Source organism: Mustela lutreola, chromosome 2 (assembly GCF_030435805.1).
Source record: "Mustela lutreola isolate mMusLut2 chromosome 2, mMusLut2.pri, whole genome shotgun sequence".
In the NCBI taxonomy this organism is placed as follows: Eukaryota; Metazoa; Chordata; class Mammalia; order Carnivora; family Mustelidae; genus Mustela; species Mustela lutreola.
In genome coordinates, this window is record NC_081291.1 from 23,970,382 (window position 1) to 23,990,368 (window position 19,987).

The window sequence follows — 19,987 nt, forward strand, 5'->3', positions numbered from 1 at the left end:
CCCCGCCGTTACTCACAAGTCGAAACAAGCTGAGCTCATGCCTTTGAAATTGAACCTTTTAATTCTTAGCAGAAATATTTTTCTTGGTCATGATTTTTGTCTCGTTGGAAAAGCGCAGTAAAATCGCTTTCCGCAAGTCCCAGTGCCCTGGGCCTGTCGTCCGCGGGGCACACAGGGCTGTCTAGGTTTTCTTTTCAGCACTTTTGAGTTTCTCCTCACTGTATCTGCCTTCCGTCAGTTTCAAAGAGACCCGTCTGGGGAGCGCGGAGATGTTAATGATAAGGTCTCAGCGGCAGCCTGCGGCTGGAGTGGCCTGGTGGGGATGTCATGGGGATTAAGCCATGTTATCTGTAATAAGGATAAACTCCCACTGCTGAGGGCAGCCGTGCTGCACCAGTCTTGGGCCGGGCATGTGGCTCAGGGCTTATTTTAGAGCCGAATGAAAGCAGGCAATTATCATGTTCTTTAACTATAATCAGCCAAACAGGATACAGGTAGCCACAAAATGGAGTTATTTAAAACAGTAACAAAATCACTTCAAAAAGGGTAATAATCTGGAAGTCTCTCTTTCTGCAACATCTAGTTAAAGCTGTCTAAGCGTGGAGAAGACAGGGAAGGCTTGTTCTCTAACCTCCTCGATGGCAATGGGATAGGAAAGCTTCCTTGGGAAAGGAAAGGGGATCCCTGGCCCGGAGGCTGCCCCACAGCCCTTGAGTCTGGCCTCACTGTGTAAACTCCAGCCTTTGAAGATGGTCCCAGGAGAACCCTGCGCTTTCCTGGGAGGGTAGCTGTTGAGGGGCTCTCGCTGGCCCAGCCAGCTGGTCCCTCCTGGCCCACTGACCACAGACTTGAAAGCTGATTCAGGACTTGGGCTATGAGACCTTATGTTAGGCAGCCTTTTCTGTGACATTCCAGTGAGACTGGCAGGGGGCACGGGGCGGGATTCTAAGCACGTCCCAGAATCTGTCAGAGCCGGCTTGTGGGCAAAAGGCAGAGTGAGGGGGATTCCTGGAATTCTGGCTCTGCCGTTGGTGAGGAGTGTGAACTCAGACGCACTGCTGCAGCTGGCTAAGACTCAGTTTAGCCCTCTGTGAAATGGGGATGATTAGAATTCTATCTTGTAGGGCTTGGCTTCCTGGAGTCCCTTGCTCACGGTTGCTAAAGAGCGCTCAGAAGACATGAGCCCTTGTTATCATGGTCCTTAGCTCTGAAACCCACGGATAGAAGTTCCCATGTCACGTCTCCGTAACCCCAGTGCTACTCCTGAAGGTGTCTTGTACCGCAGTAACAGACGTGAATTTTACGCTGCATCCTTTGTGCCAATGAGCTAAGAAAATCAGGAGGCCTGTCCATCCTCCAGCCAGCTGGGGAAAGCTGAGTCAGTTCCATTGCATTAAACACGACCCCCATTAATTAATAATGACAATGAAAACCAGACTAATAAATTCTAACAGCCACGGCAGCCCTGCCTTCTGTTGAAAGCTTCCTCTGGACCAGATCCTGTGCTAAATGCGATACGTATGTAACCTCCGGTAATCCCACAACCAACCCATAACGTAGCCATTTTTCTCACCATATGACAGAGGAAATTGGGGTGTCCAAAGAGTAAAACAAAACAAACAAAACAACGGTAATAAGTGGACGGGTTAGGATGGAGCTTCTAACTGGCTTCTAACTGGCCTCGAAGCTGCTGCTGTCGAGGCCACAGGACCAGTCAGTTGAGGCCTTGGGAATGGGGTAGCTTGGAGATTCCAAACTCCAACAAAGAACAAAATGAGGCTTTCTGTTATAAGAGTCATATTTAGCCAGCATGCTAAGTAGTGTATTTCAGTGTATTTCCACGTCTGATTATTTAAATCTTAGGACATCTTTGTGAGTCATTTTACAAGGGAGAAAATGAAATTTCAGAAGAGGGTTAGCATCTTGCTCAAGATTGTACCCTAGAGGGATGCCTGGGTGGTTCAGTCGGTTAAGCGTTCTATTTCATCTCAGGTCACGATCTCAGGGACCTGGGATCGATCCCGAGTCGGGCACCGGACTCCTTCTTCCTCTGCTTCTGCCCTCCCCCTGCTTGCGCATGTTCTCTCTCCCAAATAAATAAATAAATAAATAAGTAAATAAAATCTTAAAAAAAAAAAAATGCACCCTAGATAATAACCATCCAAACCAAGGCCATATCCACGTCTGCACGACTCTAAGCACAGGCACGTTCCATTCAGCCCATGCTGCCTCTCACCACGCTCTGGCCCACATTTCCACTGTGGAGACAGAGTTGAGCAGTATGAAAAGGACGGAGCCAATCACAATTCTTGTCAAGTCCTAGAAAGCCCTTCCAGGGACACAAACAGATATCCCCTGGATGAGGTGGAGACTGGTGTGGTGGGGCAATCAAGGACCAAAGAGAGTTGTCCTGTGCGGTCTGCAGTTGGTTCCATGGCTGGGGTAGCAGCAGGGCTATGCCAGTGATGAGCATTTCAGTGGAAATTTGTTTGGGGACTTCCCTGAGCCAGATGCTTGGCTGGTTTATGGGCTACGTTTCTGTCTCAATAAACTCAGATTCTCCTGGCATCTGCCAGGAAGGAAAAAGCCAGAGGAGAGGGAATGAGACCAGAAGAAATGTTCTGATGAGGGAGAGGCTTTGGGGATTTGCTGGGAGATCGTGTGACCACTGGAGCCCTCCTGGGCTCTGCTGCCAAAGTCACCTATATGGTTCTGGTTAGGAGCTGGTTTCCATCTTGACCTGGTCAAGCATGGTTAGTTTTCTACTTGGTGCCTGTAGATGGTTCTTTGTTCAATCCATTTGTGTGATGCCTCTAGCTTATTGTCCAGAGGAGGTCTTCACCCCTTATTTGAATTTAACCTCTTCTGTCTAGTTGTGACATCTTCCTGTCAAGACTCAGGCAATCAGGCAATCATTCATGCTTTCAACTTTTGGCAGCCGAATGCTTTCTTCATGCTGGGTGTTGGGCTAATGCACAGGGTCCAACACCAGTCCTGCTCCATTGAACTTTGCTAAGCACTGTATTATTCTAGAAAGGAACTCCTTCAGAGAGAATTCCTTGCAATCATTTAGGAGTTCATGTATCTCAGTATTAACACGTCATCTGGTAGTTACGTAATTCAGACCAGACTTCAAGTGCCTCTTCTTTGGGGTGCCAGAGTAATGGGAAGGGGAGCTGGTGGGAGGATGGAAGGCATGCTGCCTCTGGGATAAGGTGTTTGCTCCTTCTAGAACCTTCAACTGGCTACCATTCTCCATTCTCTGTAAAATTGGTGATGAGTATTAAAATATCAGCAACAATTATAAAGTGAAATGTCTTGGCCATTGAGTAAAGGTTGTAATTGGAAATGAGAGCTCTACTTTCATCCTTGGTGGAGAAAAAAAAAAATATCCATTTTCTTGTTTCATAAGTGGCACTCTTTTCAAAAGCAAAATATAGTCACCGTGATGGTGGTGGTAGCTGGGAGTGGGGATTACAACCGATAAACCAACTGATTCCCAAAAAATTGTCAAAGCGCCGGGCTGATCTTGGTGTAGGATTGTTTCCTCGTGCTTGAGAGAGAGTGGATCCTGCCAATTCCAAACTCAAAATGGCCCTTCCCAGCTCTCCTCCATCCTGGAGACATGGCCCAAGCAAACTCCCTTCCAGGGCCCAGAATCCAGTTCAGAACAGCAACATCCCTCTGGAGTATACTCATCAATGCACATCAACCTTGTTTAAGCCAAAATGATTGTTTCATCAAGCTGGTGGGCTTCCATCCCTCTCTCCTTACCTAATCCCAGTACCTTTCCTCCCTTGGCTCTGCAGGTTCCAAGTGTGACGTGGCCGTGTCTCCAGTCCTAGACTTTGCATGTTCCTCATTTGTCATCTTTGTTAGACCTGCGTTTGTTTGTGTTTGTCACTGCTGTACTTGGTGGTGGTGCGGTGACCCTTCACCATGCTGGTTCACCCGTAGCTTCCCATTGAGTGATCTTGCTTTCTATTCTTTCCTATAGAATTACCCTTTATGACTATCAAGCCATGTGCAAGGCCAACAAGGACAGCAGTGATGGCGCCAGCAGGCTACTGGATGTAAGTATGGTGCAGTCACCCAAAAAGACAGGGACACGTTTCTATCTGCCTCTCAGTGTGAGCATGTTTTTACCTTTGGAGTAATCAAGTGTATCTTTTTCAAAACCACGACTGTTTTAACCAATGTTTAACCCAATGTTTAAACCATTAATGTTTTAAAGTGCTCCCGATTTTACTGGTTAACAAAAACCACTTCCATTCAAACCCAAATCCACTGATTATATGAATGATAAATGGGTCTTACTTACTACATCTTTGATGGACAGATGTGCCCCCTTCTGATGGACAGAAAAGGGGACACGTTTTGGCGATTCTCTGATTCTCATATAAAAGAGAATTTGGGTTGGCTCATCAGAAGTCTTCCCTTTGGTTTGTAAGAAACTGATTAGTCTGAGAACAAATTCACATGTGGATCCTAGATTCTCTATCCTATTCAGGGTTCTGCTGAGCTTCAGTGGGTCATTTTCGCTGGAGCTGGTTCCACCAGTGATGTCACGATGATGTCATATCAACATAGATATCATATCATTAGAAACAGGCTTTCAGACTGCCGGAAATTAACTCTTATAATTTACTGCCAGTTAAAAAAATATAATTTACAATGTATAAGCAATGTAAGTGTGGCCATCCGTCACCTGAAAACCCAGGAAAAACAGTTACAGTATACTTCGACGTAACCCTGAATGTGTGTATAATAAATATAATCTTTGCGTGTTATCGCTTTGGAAATTCCAAAAATTAACCTGAAATCTGGTTTGAAACACAAAATTTATGAGCTATTTTGGCTTTTAAAATATAAACACGCACCTTCTCATTTGCAGATGTAAGATCTTTAGGGGAGATTATTTAAAATCCAAATATTTAACGTGGTTCTCCTCCACTGAGGGGGCAAGAAATGATTTGGAGCTGGAAAATCTCTGAAAGGCAGCTAGGAAGTGAAAGTTGAATGTTTTTGAAAAATACCGCTTTTTAGTGAGAATCAACATGCCTTCCCAAATCCAACTTCCCTAGACTTAGCGTGAATATTTCTAGACTTAAAATGTTCCCAAGATATGTTTTCATCATCGGGCTTAAGAGCTCAATGGCTTTACTCTTCTGAATGATAATGTGCATTTAAATTTTTAATCCTGTATTTACATAATCCCTTTGTATACCCATACATTGAGTCAGTGTCTGGCACAGAATGCTTGAGTGCCCTTCCCTCCCACCCCCACCTACCCCCTTGGCCCCAAGGGAGCTGCCCGGGTGCCTGCCCCTCCCCACCTCCAGAGCTGCCCTAATCTCTCTATTCATTCCCTCCTCCCAGGGACCCACATTAACCAGGACTCCTGAAATGTCACTACACCCTTCCCGGCAGGTACAAAGGCACAGAACAGTCCCAGCGTCTGACCACCAGGGTCTTTTTGAAAGAAAGATAGTTCTTTTCCAAGCAATAAGAAATAGAATGGCAGAACCCCAGGATGGCGGGTCGCGTTGGGTTTTAGGAAATAGTTAATAATTCACATCCTTATCTGAATCTAATCCCGAGGGCTCTGTGATTCAGGCCATGATGTTGACACACTCAATTAAATCAGAGCCAGAGAACCAGTCTGAAATCTGTGTGGGCGGAGAATAACCCCAGTAGACTGTTATTACTGTTGTTTTGTTCATTGAGTTACTGACTGGAAAAGGGAAATGTCGAGAATGGTTAGAGGTATATAAATTAGTTTTTGTTTTATTTAAAACGGGATCATCCCCCCATTCCTGGTTCTCATCTTTATCATCAAAATGCTCAGAAGGCAGGATTAAATACCCATAACTTTGGAGACCAGGCTTTGGCATTTCAGTTCTCTGATAACCTAAAGGCAACCACAAGAGGTTCTGAGATTTTTCTGGACCTGCCATCTGGGGGAGGGCTTTGCCAAAGTCAGTGCCTCTCTCAAGTATCTGGCATATGTAGATTCAAAGAACCAACGGAGGGGGAGACCTGCTATTTTCCCAGAATTCAGGAAATTGAATTATCCACATAGAAAGGATCATAGAATAAACAATCCAGCTGCTTTTTTAAATTAAAATATTCTAAAATAAAGATTAGGCTGTCAATGCCTTCTTTTATAGAGTTGAAGGGGATTTTCTGCAAGGATAAAACCACATGTTTTTATGGTTGTCTTTCTTTCCCCAACCCATCCCCCCCAAACCTAAATATGTCTGCGGGAGAAAAGGCAGCTTAAATCCTACATAACTCATGGGCAACATTAAAATCAAGTATATGCAACTTGTGCTTATTTCAGTGAATGACATGCAGTGATGGAGAACAGGGAATCACCTTTCTGAGAGGCGGATCTGTGAATTACCATTTGAAATTAGTTATATGATTTTAGCCCCTCAGCATTAGGCTGCAAAATATTAGCCCCTGGAGGGTAAAGGTTTAAACATCGGTTGCTGAACTTCCTTTTTCCTCCCAGAGATAACCCCTGTATTAGATCATGTTTATTTTACTTGTAAATCACATCTCACTACAGGGGAGTTCAAAGTTTTAAAGTGTTAGTTTTAGGATACAGTATCCAACCATGTCTTCTTTTAGCTAGAGCTTCAATGTTTTTTAACGTGATATCAATCTCTCTTGAAGAATAACATTGTCTTTATGTAAAGCCTTAAGTTAAACTACAAATTTCATGTGTGATGCATTGTTTTCAATGAACTGAATTCTTCTCTTCAGCCTTATAATGCCTTCCTCGCTGCAGTAAAATGGATAATGACAGAACTTGTCTTGTAAGTACAATTGGCCACATTTTTAAATAGTATTGCTTTTCTTTTGTATTATACAGTGAATCGGAAGACTGTGTTTCATGTTTTGAACAACCATTAGATTCAGACTGCTCTGAGATAACCTCACTGAACATCTCGAAATATTGAAAGCTGAGACCAGAAAATTATCTTTCAGTTATTCATGGTCACTGCGTATGCCCTTATGTCATTGCTTAGCAGAATAAGAGCATGCAATATACAAACCAAATTTATTTATTGTGGTTAGTGTTAAATTTAACATAGATGTCTGGCTGTTTTTAATGCAGCCTGGGTGGGCTGTGGTCAGAAGAACAAATTGCCAGTGCTGCCCAGTGTGTTCCTTCGGATGTGTTGGCATGTGCAAGGGGTGGGGGGAGGGGAGGCCTTGTGCAGGAGATGGGAGCTTGTGTATTTCATGGGTCAGGGACTGGGGACTTTTCTCAGGTGTGAATTAACTGTTTACCTTGTCAAGCTATGGTCCTATTTGAAGGGTGCTGGATGCATGTGTGTGACTTAGGTCAGATTGAAATGGGACAAAGATAAAAGGCTTGACTCCCAGAAAAGATACTGGACACACGACAGAAACACTGTATTCTGTGAAAGAGAGGAATTCCATAAATGAGCATGAAAACCAAATTGTTTAACCTACGCCAAATTCTCAGGTTCTGATTTTGCCCACTGCGGCTCCAATTCTGAGGGCTGGAGGCAGATCTTTCCCATTTGACGAAGAGCCATTGTCTTCTTTATTGCTTTCATGTAATCTATATTAATTTCACAACATTATAAATTGAAATTCATTTCTCTTATATACATAAGAGGCAGAAAATACAGTAACAGACAATGGTGAGATTTTGATTGACAGTGAGCTGCTTGAGGTAGTAGCCTAAAAGAGAAATGATGGGATTTTGATCTATCACTATTCATTTGGAGGATGATTTATATTACTTTTGCATTTTTTACCAGCAATGGAGAAATCCTGATTTTTTTTTTTTTTTTGAAATTGCATTGTGGCAAAAGTTCATCAAGAGAAATTTGTTCCATCTGTGCCCCCCCCCCACACACACACAGGGCTGTTGCATTGCAGTATAAATCTGGGAAGCATCCTTTATTACTGCAGATCATAGTCCAGGTAAAGAATATGCTATTTGTATCTTAGCATCCAGGCAGAAGAAACACTTTGGAAATTGACTTTGGAAATAGACTCAGACTATAGCTGGAAAACCATTTCTGCTGAAAAACAGGGTATTTCTCAACAGAGTCCTTGAGTCTAGAAGAAACCTAGTTTCAGGGTTTGGCTGGCATTGATGATCAAATAACCTTTCACAAGTAAGATAAAGCCCAGCGAAAATTCAGTGGTCCCAGAACCAACCCTACTAGGTACCTTCTGATCAGGGTGTTATTGTTCCAAAAGCAGTGAGCAATGCTGAGAAGAACAGAATGTCGCTGTTCCGTCCAGGAGGGCAGATGACCAAATAACCCTGGGCTTTTGCATCCCCTGTTTAGGTTCCTGGTGGAATTTAACCTCTGCAGTTGGTGGCACTCAGATATGACGGCCAAAGGTAAGCAGCCACCAATTCCTCTTTCTCAGCTCAGAGTGATAAAGCTCGAGTTCCCTGGCTCCTGTTCATCCAGGCTGAGCTCACATAAAACTACGCAGGACAAAGTGATGATTTTTCTGCTCTGTCAGTGAAAGGCATCCTCTGCGCCGATTCGGCAGCACCGTCCAGTCTCACAAAAATTCCAACTTTCATTCTGCCCGCGTGGAACGTACGCTTTGACCTGTTTTTCCTTAACTAAGACTTTGAGGTCATAACATTGCACAGGTGAATTCTTCAAAAAGCTCTTGGGCAGTGCTTAAAATAGAAGGGAGATACATCGCCTCTTTCAGGAGGAGTGAATGGATAACCACTCTGATTTTTTGTTTGTTTGATCATTTTGCATGATTATCCTCGTAAAATAGAAATCCAATCCTATTACTCTCCCTGCTCAAAAGCCTTCAGTGATTTGAGCAGTAATTAGTAGAAACTCTTAGAGGTATGAGTTGCAGAGGTGGATCAGTAGGGATTTCAGTGCTGGTTCCCAGGTTTGCCTTTGGCAAGTTAGCTTATCTCTTCAAGACTCAGTTTCCCCATAGTAAGCAAAATGGGAGGCACAGCACATAATATTTACCTCCTGTCATGTGTGTGTTTAACGATAAATCATACTCTATGCTGAGCATGGTGACTGGAACATAATTAGCCCTCAACAAATGACAGCTGTAATTAACTTAGGACACCAGCACTGACAGCATTGACCGACGAGTCAAGTCCCCATGCCCTACAAAACCGGGGCTCTTTAATGAGGGCCGTCTCACGGCCGTCTGCCCCACCTGCTCCGTCCCACGCTGTTTCTCAGAGAACGCTCTGCTCTTTCTTTTCTGCGTGTGTGCATGCATGTTCATTTGCGTACCTGGGATGACGGGAACCGGCAGTAGACCACACGGCTTACGATTATTTTTAAATTATCTTTTTCAAAGAGGTAGATGAAAATTGCCTCAGCCTTCCCCAGGTGCTGGATATATTTCAATCTGACATTTCCTCTCCCATCCCTTAAGATCCTGGTCCGGGAGGATTCCCTCGATTCCCCCAGGAAGAGTTAGCAAGCATGTCCTTCTTACTCCTATTCCAATCAGCTCACCTATTTATGTCTCTAGCTCTTCTGCGCCACTATTGTCTCACTTTGTTGGCTTCACACGAGAGTTTCTTGATGGCCGGAGCTATGCTTTATAGCCACTGTTATCCCTTAGTACCTAATGTTGCTCAGCACATAGCAGGTGCACAGTGTTTGCTTACTGAATACCCTAACTGTTCTTACGTCGGGTATGACCAGTATTGCCACTGTCATCAAGGCTTTATAACTTACAAATAGGCCTCTGTTGCCTAAATTCAGGAACTCCCTCATTTCTTGTTAGAGGATGACATGGAGGGACACCTACAGAGAGGTGTTCCCAGGCACACAGCTGCACCAGATGGACTCTGATTACAGTGAACCGAATCCAAGAGTGTTTGGGGTTGGCCCAACCCTGAAAAGCTGAGAACCCAGCAGAACAGCATCTCTGTGTCCTGTTCTCTCTCATTCATACACACACACACACACACACACACACACACACAGAGTCCTGGTGACCCTCAGTGTGTGAGCTCCATGCTTGCCCCTTCCTGTTGGTTTAGGACCTGCTTTGAAGGTCCACAACCCCACTTGGAGAAAATCTAGCCTAGGGAAATAAACTGGGGTCAGAGCCAAGGGGTCTAGGACAGGATGATTGTCACTAAGGAACAGATGACTGCAAATACTGGTAACTCTTTAAATGCTGAATAATAGAGAAAATTCAAAATAAATGACAGCCAATCCACAGAGAGGCAGAGAAAACCTTTTAACAAGATTCTGTTTCTGAAAATAGATCTTTTCAACGGGATCAAAAATGTTCATGAAATTAAGTAATAGAGCAAGATAAACAATATACAGAACTGTATATACCCCCAGAAAAGCATCCAGTGATGGGGGAGTAGGGGTTATGGATTTAATTAGGGTCAGCAATCAGTATGGCCAGCGGGGAGTCAATAAGCAGAGAACAAAGTATGAATTAGGAAGGGAAGACTATTATGTCCCCCAAGAAAATTCTACCTATAACACAAACCTACTTTGTTTGAAAACTGCACATGATTTGAAAGTGAGAGCTGAGAAGGGTTCTACCAAATGAGTGCTTGCTTCCTTCTTCTGTTTGCTTTTCTTATTCCACAGGCTTCTGCACAGTTTTACTATTAGGGATGAAAATGTTTAGAGGAGATGAAAAGGGAGGGACGGAAGAAGGAAGATCAATAGAGGACAAGAGAATGGACTACAAGCTGGCCATAGGGCTGCACTCACCGCAGCCCGAAGTGTCTGGGGACAAGTCCCCTCGACTTCCAAACTAGCTTTGCGCTCTCCAGGCAGCCTTCTTCTGCTGCTTGCTAGCTGCGCCCTCCTGGGCAAGTCTCTTGATCTCCCTGGGCTCTGGTCTCCCAGTTAGTCCACAGAAGTTACCACGAACCCAACCTGTGTGAGAGATGGGTTAGGCGGTGCACACACAGCACATGCGCAGACGAGGCCCGGAGGCAGCGCACCCCACGCGGTGGGCGGTGCTTACCTTTGGGCCTCGGTGGCTTTTGTGGCTGAGATCCTGGCTCTGTGGAAGGAGTGTATTCAGTGCGGAGGGCAGCAGGCTGATCATTTTGGCATTCCTCTTCCCAACCGAATGCCTGCCCTCCTTTGGCTGTGGAGCTTCTGTGGTAAGCATGAGGATGGCCCATCTTCTCATGCCAGCCCGCATCTCCATTCCCCCCCAATCTCCCCCAGCCCTGCTTCCCTTCCCCATAACCTGTTGCCGCAGGCATCTGCCCATGACAGTCAGTTTAAAAGTTTTTGTTGATGTGACTTTGCAGTCCCTGTGATCTTTGCTCAGATCCGTGGTTTTCAACAGGGGGATTGGAGGAGGCGGGGCGGATTTTTTTTCTCCCAGGAGTCATTGCCATGTTTGGAGACATTTTTGGTCGTCACAACTTGGGGGGGGGGGTGACAGGGTGGGGGGTAGTGCTACTGACAACCAGTGGGTGGAAGCCAGGGGTGCAGCTAAACATCCTAGGACACAGAGCCCCACATCACAAAGAATGATCCTACTCAAAATGTCAGTAGTGCCACTCTTGGGAAACCCTGGTATAAGACCAAAGAGGATGGGGTAGGGGATGCAGAATAAAGAAGAAGGATATGGGGGCACCTGGGTGGCTCAGTCTGTTAAGCGTGTGCTTTCAGCTCAGGTCATGACCCCGGAGTCCCGGGATTGAGTCCCACAGGGCACTTCCTGCTCTATGGGGAGCCTGCTTCTCCCTCTGACCCTCCCCTCTTCTTGTGCTTTTCCTCTCACTCTGAAACAAATAAATAACCTTAAAAAGAAGAAGAAGAAGAAGGATATGGTCTTTGCATTCATGATGCTTACAGAAATGTATGAAGGTCCCTATTCTGAAGTTTCACATCCCAACCCCCCAACCCCCCTGTACCAGGACCAACAGCAGGCAGAGTTTCAGCTAAGAGCAATCGTGTAATCCTTAAGCTCTCTGTGTTATGTTTTAGAAGCTTTTTTAAAAGTTCCTTAATAGATAATTCCAAGTCGTGTTGCCCTTTTGCCACAATGTGAGACCTGCTCCCAGACTGGAGACAGACCTTGTCAGACGATTGTGTCGTCACCACACCATGTGCTAACATACAGTGAGTGCTTTCCCATTTCCGGAGTGCGGACCCTTGACCATCTTCAGATCCCTTCATCATCCCTGAGAGGTAGGGACTGCTGGAATTTGTCACTAACCCTTTCTGAGCTGCATGAGTCAGACAGCTACTAGATGAGGGGCTCAGATGTGAGACAAGAGTTCAGCTAGATGGCAATGAGCAAGACAGCCTGCCTTCTTGGACCCTGTGTGGTTCTGGCTGCTGTATGCGGATTGTTTCATTCCGCCCTGTAGGCCTCGGCTGGCCAGAGCTGCCTTTTTCCATTTCACAGATGGAGAAAAGAATGGAATGGGGGAGCTGTCCTTGGGCTGGCGGGGCTGGGGCTGCTATCAGCTGGGGATCTTTGTTAAAGGAAAATGTAAATTCTCAGACCCAGAGCATAAGGAGAGAAAAGTTTCACAGCGCTATTGACTTGCAAGGTTTCTTCATTCTAATTTTACCATTCCCTCGCTAGATAAAGACCCTGGGCTGAGACATACATCTTTGTTTAGCTAAAAATGGAATCCATAATTACACTGTTTATCTGCTTCATTTCCTTAATGAAGGGGACTGTGGAAGCCCATTTCTGCTTGATTATCACAAAGGTATCATTTTGGCAAAGTTGCACAAAGAACGGAGCTTGCTGGCACGGAGTATGAATGGGGGTGCGTTCACAGAGACAAAAGAAGAGGAAAGCTTTTCAAACGGCAACTCTATTCATTCCCGGTTGTCTGCCCATAATTACTGTGAACCCCAGTCAGTTATTCTCATCAGGGACATTTGTTGCTAAGGGAAAATTAAAGAAATTCAATTGTGTGGCTGCTCCATTGGGTGCTTCATTGTGAGTGAGTGGTAGGTCACGGCTTCGGCCTGGGGCCGCCGGCCTCATGGGGACGGGAGGTACAGCAGTGGAATGGTGCAGAACGGCGGCCCCACGATGTGACCGTGCACAAGCGGGTCTGGGCTCCTGAGCTCACGGCAACGTGACTTGGGGCGGGCAGTGTCACTTAATTTCTCTGGGCTGTGGTTTGTCCATCTGTGAAGACAGGAGAGCGGCCGGCCTCTCCTGGGAGGACTCCTTCCAGGCAAAGGGCCTAGCGGCGTGTTTGGCGTGGGGTGAGGGCTTCGCGGGTACGGGCTGGGAAGGTGGTTTTGGTGTTTAAGTAGATGATGGTCATGGTGAGTCTCTCTCTGGGGGACTTCTGGCAGGCCATGTCTGCTTTCTGAACCCCATTTTCCCTACAACAAGGAATCAGCCCAGCTGAACTTCATGACCTCTAATACCTCCACCTTTGTAAGATAATGTGATGTAAATGCCCAGTGGTTAAAACAGCGCTCAGGAGATCCCTGGCAGCCAGAGCGGTTCAGAATGGCAGAGATGAGCAGTAACGACCGGCCCGCAAATATATGCGGTGTCCATAGCGCTCCAGACAAAGAAAGGTCTTCATCGTAAACCATGTTATTTCGATTAACTGTGACCATGGTTTTTATACGATAATTCGCATGTGGCCCAAAAGCCCAGCAGACGACAGGCAGCCAGTCTATCGTCGTGTTGCGGACAGAGTCGACGAGGGTTTATCGCCCCATCAGTATGGGTACCTTGCGAAGGGAACACAAATTTCATCTCCAGGAAGGATCCGAGCCAAATGAGCCTCACCATTGAGACAATTACAATGAGAGATGGTGCAATTATCGGGCCCGTTTAAATCGTGCACACTGCCTATCTCAGCCCGGCCCAAAGACCTTCCTTCCTTCCTTTCATTGGCCGAACTTCACAGAGCAGTTAAATATATGTGTGCTGGAGCCAGAAGGCCCAAGTTCAAATTTTGGCTCTGCCACATACTCACTGGATGAATTTGGGCAATTCATTCAGTTGTCTCCTCCATTCACTAACCTGCAAAAAAAAAAAAAAAAGATTCCCACCTTATAGTTTATTCTTCTTTTTCATTTTGTCATGTTTTACTGTTAAATAAATTAATACATGTAAAGCAGAACAGCATCTGGCACGTAGCGATTTCTTAATAAACGAGGCCGTTACCAACATGAGCTTATATGTGCCATCTGCATACGAGAGCCGTATCCACTTATAATCCGCATTGTTTGGGTTTGGTTTTGTTTTTTCACTTGATCTTTATTTCATTTTAAGGGACTCACTTTTTTTGAAATTCAAATAATTTAAATATTAAAAGGAAGTTTCCCCAGTGGAAAGTCGCTCTCACTTGCTACTCAAAGGAGTCAATTGCGAACACAAGAGCCATGAAAATAAAAAGTGTGACCAAATTGTAGCCAGATGCTCTGAGCTTTATGGGTGGCCTCCCCAAATGAAAAAAAAAAAAAAAAAAAGGCGGGGGTGGGGTGAGGGAGAGCCAATGAAAGAATAATGAAAAAGAAAGAAAGGTGAGAAAAACTCCCTAGCATCCGACAAAGCTGTCCTCCTGACAAAATCAGAGGCAGTGGAGAAGAAAGTGGAAGGGAACCATGTTTCCACCAGGTGCCCCCGCTCTGTGCTGGGGCTGTTTAGCCCTGGACTTCCTAAAACCAGCACCTCAGGGCATGGGGGAGGCGGGGGGCGGGCAGGCAGGTTGGGGGACCCCGGCTGTAGGGAGCATGACGCTCGCCCATGCTGTTCCTGCAGTGAAGCCAGGACTCTGAGGACTCTGGGAGGTAGTCACTGGTCTTTTCTAACCAAAAAGTGATGCTTCAGAAAGGCCTGCCTTTCGTTTCTGACGATTGGGCGTAATAACACGCAGTCATGTGGCAGGAAGCGTGTTGGGTGAAAGAGCCCCTCACAGCGCACCCGCCTCTTGCCAGGCATGAATTCGTCTGATTCTCACACAACCGCGTGAGGTTATTCCGTCTTATTCCCATTTTACCGAGGAGAACACGGAGGCGTCACGAGATTGAACTCACCGGCTGTCCCACAGCGGTGCCAAGATTCGTGCCCCTTAGTTTGTGCCCTTCGCTGCTAAGTGATTAGTCCAGCTCCTGGCACATGGGTGGTGACATGCTCCAGACCTAGCATCTGGTGAAGGCTGTTTTGCATGTCTGCACCTGCACGTATGTGGAAGTGAGCACATGCGGCCCTTGGTGAAGAGCTGTGCCTGCCTTGGTCGGTTCATTACTCAGAACAACTCCGTGCCTTGGCGTGGGCATCGTGCCTTTCGTATCAGTGACCAGTTTCTGAAAAAGCACAGGTCATACATTTAAAAAAAAAAGCTGATTGAATCCACTTCCTTCTTCTCCTTTGAGAGGAGAAAAATGACAATGCATTATGCTTTAACCCCAAACCCCCAATCAATTTCCTCAAAATAATTAACGCTTAGGGAAAATTCTATTTAAAAAAAAAAAAGTCATGTTAGAATATACATGCTTGGAACATGGCTTCTAATCAGCCAACAAATATCTGGTGGTTGCCAGGGGCTCCTTTTGCACTTAGCAATCCTGTGCTGGCCCACTTAGTGCCGGCAGCCTCCCCACGGCCATTTCACAAAACGTGACATGTTTTGTCGGGCTTCTGATGAATGAATGAAATGAAATGTCTCTGAGCTTCTGACATCCAACCAACTGCATTGGGAATAGAACTTGAGATTTTGTCAAAACAGCATTTTGTTAAAATCCTACCAAGTTTTGGAGTTGAAAATGTAAATTATATATTCTATATTTATAAATAGGTGTTTATATTTCCATATAAAATATCAGCCAAAAACTTTGTACAAAGTTTGGGTGTTGGAAACCTATGAACATTCTACTGGTAAGATCTCTCTTTTTTTGAGGAGTGGGAGGGACAGAAGGGGAGGGTGAGAGAGGATCGTGAACGGGCTCCCATCCAGTGTGGAGCCCAACGCAGGGCTCCGTCTCAAAACACTGGACTGAGTTCATGACCTGAGCGGAAATCAAGAGTGGGATCCTTAACCAACTAAGCCACCCAGGCGCCCCCTACTGGTAAGATATTAATGAGTGACCAGTCCTGTGACAAGGACCCATACTCTTGCCATTTCCATTTTGCAGATGAGAATACTGAGGATTAGCCAGAAGCAATGGAGCAGGGGATTTATACTCCAAACTTCTCTTTTAGTCTTCACCCTTAACCACTATGTTACAGTATCTACCATCATCATCATTTCAGTATTACAATGGCGTCATTAGAATGCTAATGTTCTTATTGTTATTGGTTACTGTCGTTACCATTTATTATTATTATAAACTGACATTCACGCAGCACTCATTATGGTCCAAGTACTCTACTAAGTACTCCACATATAATGTTTCATTTACTTCTCAAATCACCCTCTGTTAGAGGGACTGGATTAGCCCCAATTTAGACATTGAAAAAACTGGAAACTTAAAGAGTTTCTGGAACTTGCCCACTGGACATAACTCGTTTACATTATTTTATCAACCGCCGAAACATTACCAACTGCCTACTAGGTACCCAACCATGTACCGGGGTTATCTAGCTGCATTCGTGGACAAGGAACTTCTTAAGAGTAAGATCAGTTATATGGCTGTGGTTCAAAGACATTACGTATTTTACTATTCCATACTTCAATTTTGTTTCTGTCATAAAACCATGCAATTGTATCATGACCTTTGTCTCACCCTAAATAATATGGTGTAACTTCTATTTTATACATTTATTCCAATACACATATGTGTTATTGCTGAGTTCAAGTAAGTCTGAAGTCGGAGACCCGTTGACTGATGTTGTCCCAGAAAGTATTCTTGTGATGCATAAATGATAGTGGATGAAGCCAACACAACGGCTTGAGGAATTATAGCTTATAGAGTTGCTTGGCAGATGAAATCACTTGACTAATTAGAAAATAATGCATTATGCTATGCCTAGAAAAATCAGAGCACGGTGGGAGGAGAACTGTGTTCTGAGTTTCTGTGGGCTGCCAGTCACAAGAAAGCCTGTGCCTTTGTTCTTTATCTTTTTTACTTTTTTTTTTTTTCCTATCCCTACAGCCCAGAAATTGAAACAGACCCTGGAGCCTTGTGATACTGAATATCCAGCATTTGTCTCTGAACGCACCATCAAGGAGACTTCAGGGAACATTGCTTGTGAAGACTGCTCCAAGTAAGCCTCACGCCTCCTTTCTGCTCAGTGTAGAACTCCCAATGTGTCCGCGTGCTCACTATCACAGTGAAAGATGGAAACATGGTGGCCCTCTTGTGTGAGGAGGTGTTTCTACTGGCTTGGAAGAAACATCACGTGGATTTGTTAGATCATTTAGAACTTGGGAAAGGTTCAAAATGCTTGAGAATGCATCCTAGAATAGACAAGGTTTTTAGCTGAGTTTATTGCTGGTTGGAAAAAGTCCTAATTCGTGTTTTCCCAGTTGGTGGTTGGCCATTTCAACCATCTGTTGGGAAAAATTCTTCTGTATCTTTCTTGGAGGCATCAAATCTTTAGGAGTCACTGGAGTCTGACATCTGGGGAATGAGTCTTGGTCACTTACTAGGCATTTCCCTGATTCCTAATGACATTGGGCTTTTTTAAAAAATGGTTTTATTGATCATTTGGGTTTCTTTACCCTTCATTTCTGTTGGCAGTTGCCTGTTGGGTGATGAATCCACTCCTACTGGTTCGGTGTTCTAGTTTTGGGGTGCAATTTCTTTCCAGTTGTATGCTTTACATATATGTCTTCCTAGTCCTTCGTCTGACTCCTCATCTTTTGTAATGTCTTTAGATGCATAAATTTTCCTTTGCCTTTATTTTAATGTAGTCTAATTTTTTCTTCTGTTCTATGATTTGTGCATTTGTGCTTTAAGAAATTAGTTTGTGCCCTCTTGTCGTAGTAGTATTCTCAAATCGTTTTATTCCAAATACTTCCAGTGTTGACTTTCACCTTCAGGACTTGAATCTCCCTTGAATTTATTTGTGTGTGCCATAAGGTAGCATCTAATTTCATCTTTTTCAATAGTTCCCTGTCAACCAGCACTGCCTATTCAATGGTCTTTTTTTTGTTGTTCCAGTTGATTTATTGTGGCACCTGTGTCATATAGGGTGAGTTCCCATCTGTATGCAGGTCTGTTTCCAGGTTTTATGGTTTGTCAGTACTGATGTCAATACCATAGCTCTTTAATTATTAGAGCTTTATAATGTGATTTTATATTTAGGAGAACAAATATATTTTCCATATTCTTCTAAGTTGTCATGGCTATTTTTTTTCTCTCCTCTTTGATATTAATTCTATAATCAGCTTGTTAATTTCCAAGAATTATGGCACAGTTTTGATTAAAATTGCTGTAAGTTATAGATTAATTTGAAGATAATTGCTATCTTGTATAATACTGGAACTTTACATTTATAAACTTAGTATGTCTCTTTATTTACATGTCTTTTCATAGAATTTTATAATTTTATGTTAGATTTATACCTTGAAAACATATAGTTTTTCCTGCTATCAGAAATGGCATACATTTAAAACTGCATTTTCTAATTGATAATTGTTAGAATATGAGAACAACTCTGTATATTGAATATTTTATATCCAGTTGCTAAATACTCTTTTAGATTTAATAGTTTGTGTATCACTTCTCTCGAATTTTTTTAAATTAATATATAATGTATTATTTGCCCCGGGGGTACAGGTCTGTGAATTGTCAGTCTTACACAGTTCACAGCACTCACCATATCACATATTCTCCCCAATATCCATAACCCAGCCACCCTCTCCATATCCTCCTCCCCCTGGCAACCCTCACTTTGTTTTGTGAGATTAAGAGTCTCTTATGGTTTGTCTCCCTCCCAATCCCATCTTGTTTCATTTTCTCCTTCCCTACCCCCCAAACCTTCTACCCTGCCTCTCAGATTCCTCATATCACGGAGATCATATGATAATTATCTTTCTGGTTCACTTACTTCACTCAGCATAATACCCTCTAGTTCCATCCACATCATTGCAAATAGCAAGATTTCATTTCTTTTGATGGCTGCATAGTATTCCATTGTATGTATATACCACTGCTTCTTTGGCCATTCATCGGTTGATGGACATCTAGGTTCTTTCCATAGTTTGGCTGTTGTGGACATTGCTGCTATAGACATTGGTGCATGTGCCTCTTCAGATCACTACATTTGTATCTTTAGGGTAAATACTCAGTAGTGTGCTTGTTAGGTCATAAGGTAGCTCTATTTTCAACTTTCTGAGGAACCTCCATGCTCTTTTCCAGAGTGTCTACACCAACCTGCATTCCCACCAACAGTGTAGGAGGGTTTGCCTTTCTCCACATCCTTGTCAGCATCTGTTGTTTCCTGACTTGTTAATTTGAGCCATTCTGACTGGTGTGAGGTGGTATCTCATTGTAGTTTTGATTTATATTTCCCTGATCCCGAGTGATGTGGAACACTTTTTTATGTGTCTGTTGGCCATCTGGATGTCTTCTTTGCAGAAATGTCTATTCATGTCCTCTGCCTATTCCTTGATTGGATTATTTGTTCTTTGGGTGTTGAGTTTGTTAAGTTCCTTAGATACTAGCCCTTTATCTGATATGTCGTTTGCAAATATCCTCTCCCATTTTGTCAGTTGTCTTTTGGTTTTGCTGACTCATTCCTCTGCTGTACAAAAACTTTTGATCTTGATGAAGTCCCAATAGTTCATTTTTGCCCTTGTTTCCCTTGCTTTTGATGATGTTTTAGGAAGAAATTGCTGTGGCTGAGGTCGAAGAGGTCGCTGTCTGGGTTCTCCTCAAGGATTTTGATGGATTCCTTTCTCACATTGCAGTCTTTCATTCATTTTGAGTCTATTTTCGTGTGTGGTATAAGGAAATGGTCCAGTTTCATTCTTCTGCATGTGGCTGTCCAATTTTCCCAACACCGTTTGTTGAAGAGACTGTCTTTTTTCCATTGGACATTCCTTCCTGCT

At 44.1% G+C, this 19,987-nt stretch overlaps 1 protein-coding gene across 1 annotated transcript in view; it reads left to right on the top strand.

The window, feature by feature from the left end:
• The window catches only part of CACNA2D3 (calcium voltage-gated channel auxiliary subunit alpha2delta 3), an 867,979-nt gene that overhangs the window by 783,574 nt on the left and 64,418 nt on the right, over nt 1-19,987 (top strand). Inside the window, exons 32-35 of the mRNA XM_059161213.1 lie at nt 3,998-4,073; nt 6,772-6,824; nt 8,343-8,398; nt 17,085-17,196. Of these exons, the coding sequence (XP_059017196.1) occupies nt 3,998-4,073; nt 6,772-6,824; nt 8,343-8,398; nt 17,085-17,196 (297 nt within the window). The remainder of the gene's footprint in view (nt 1-3,997; nt 4,074-6,771; nt 6,825-8,342; nt 8,399-17,084; nt 17,197-19,987) is intronic.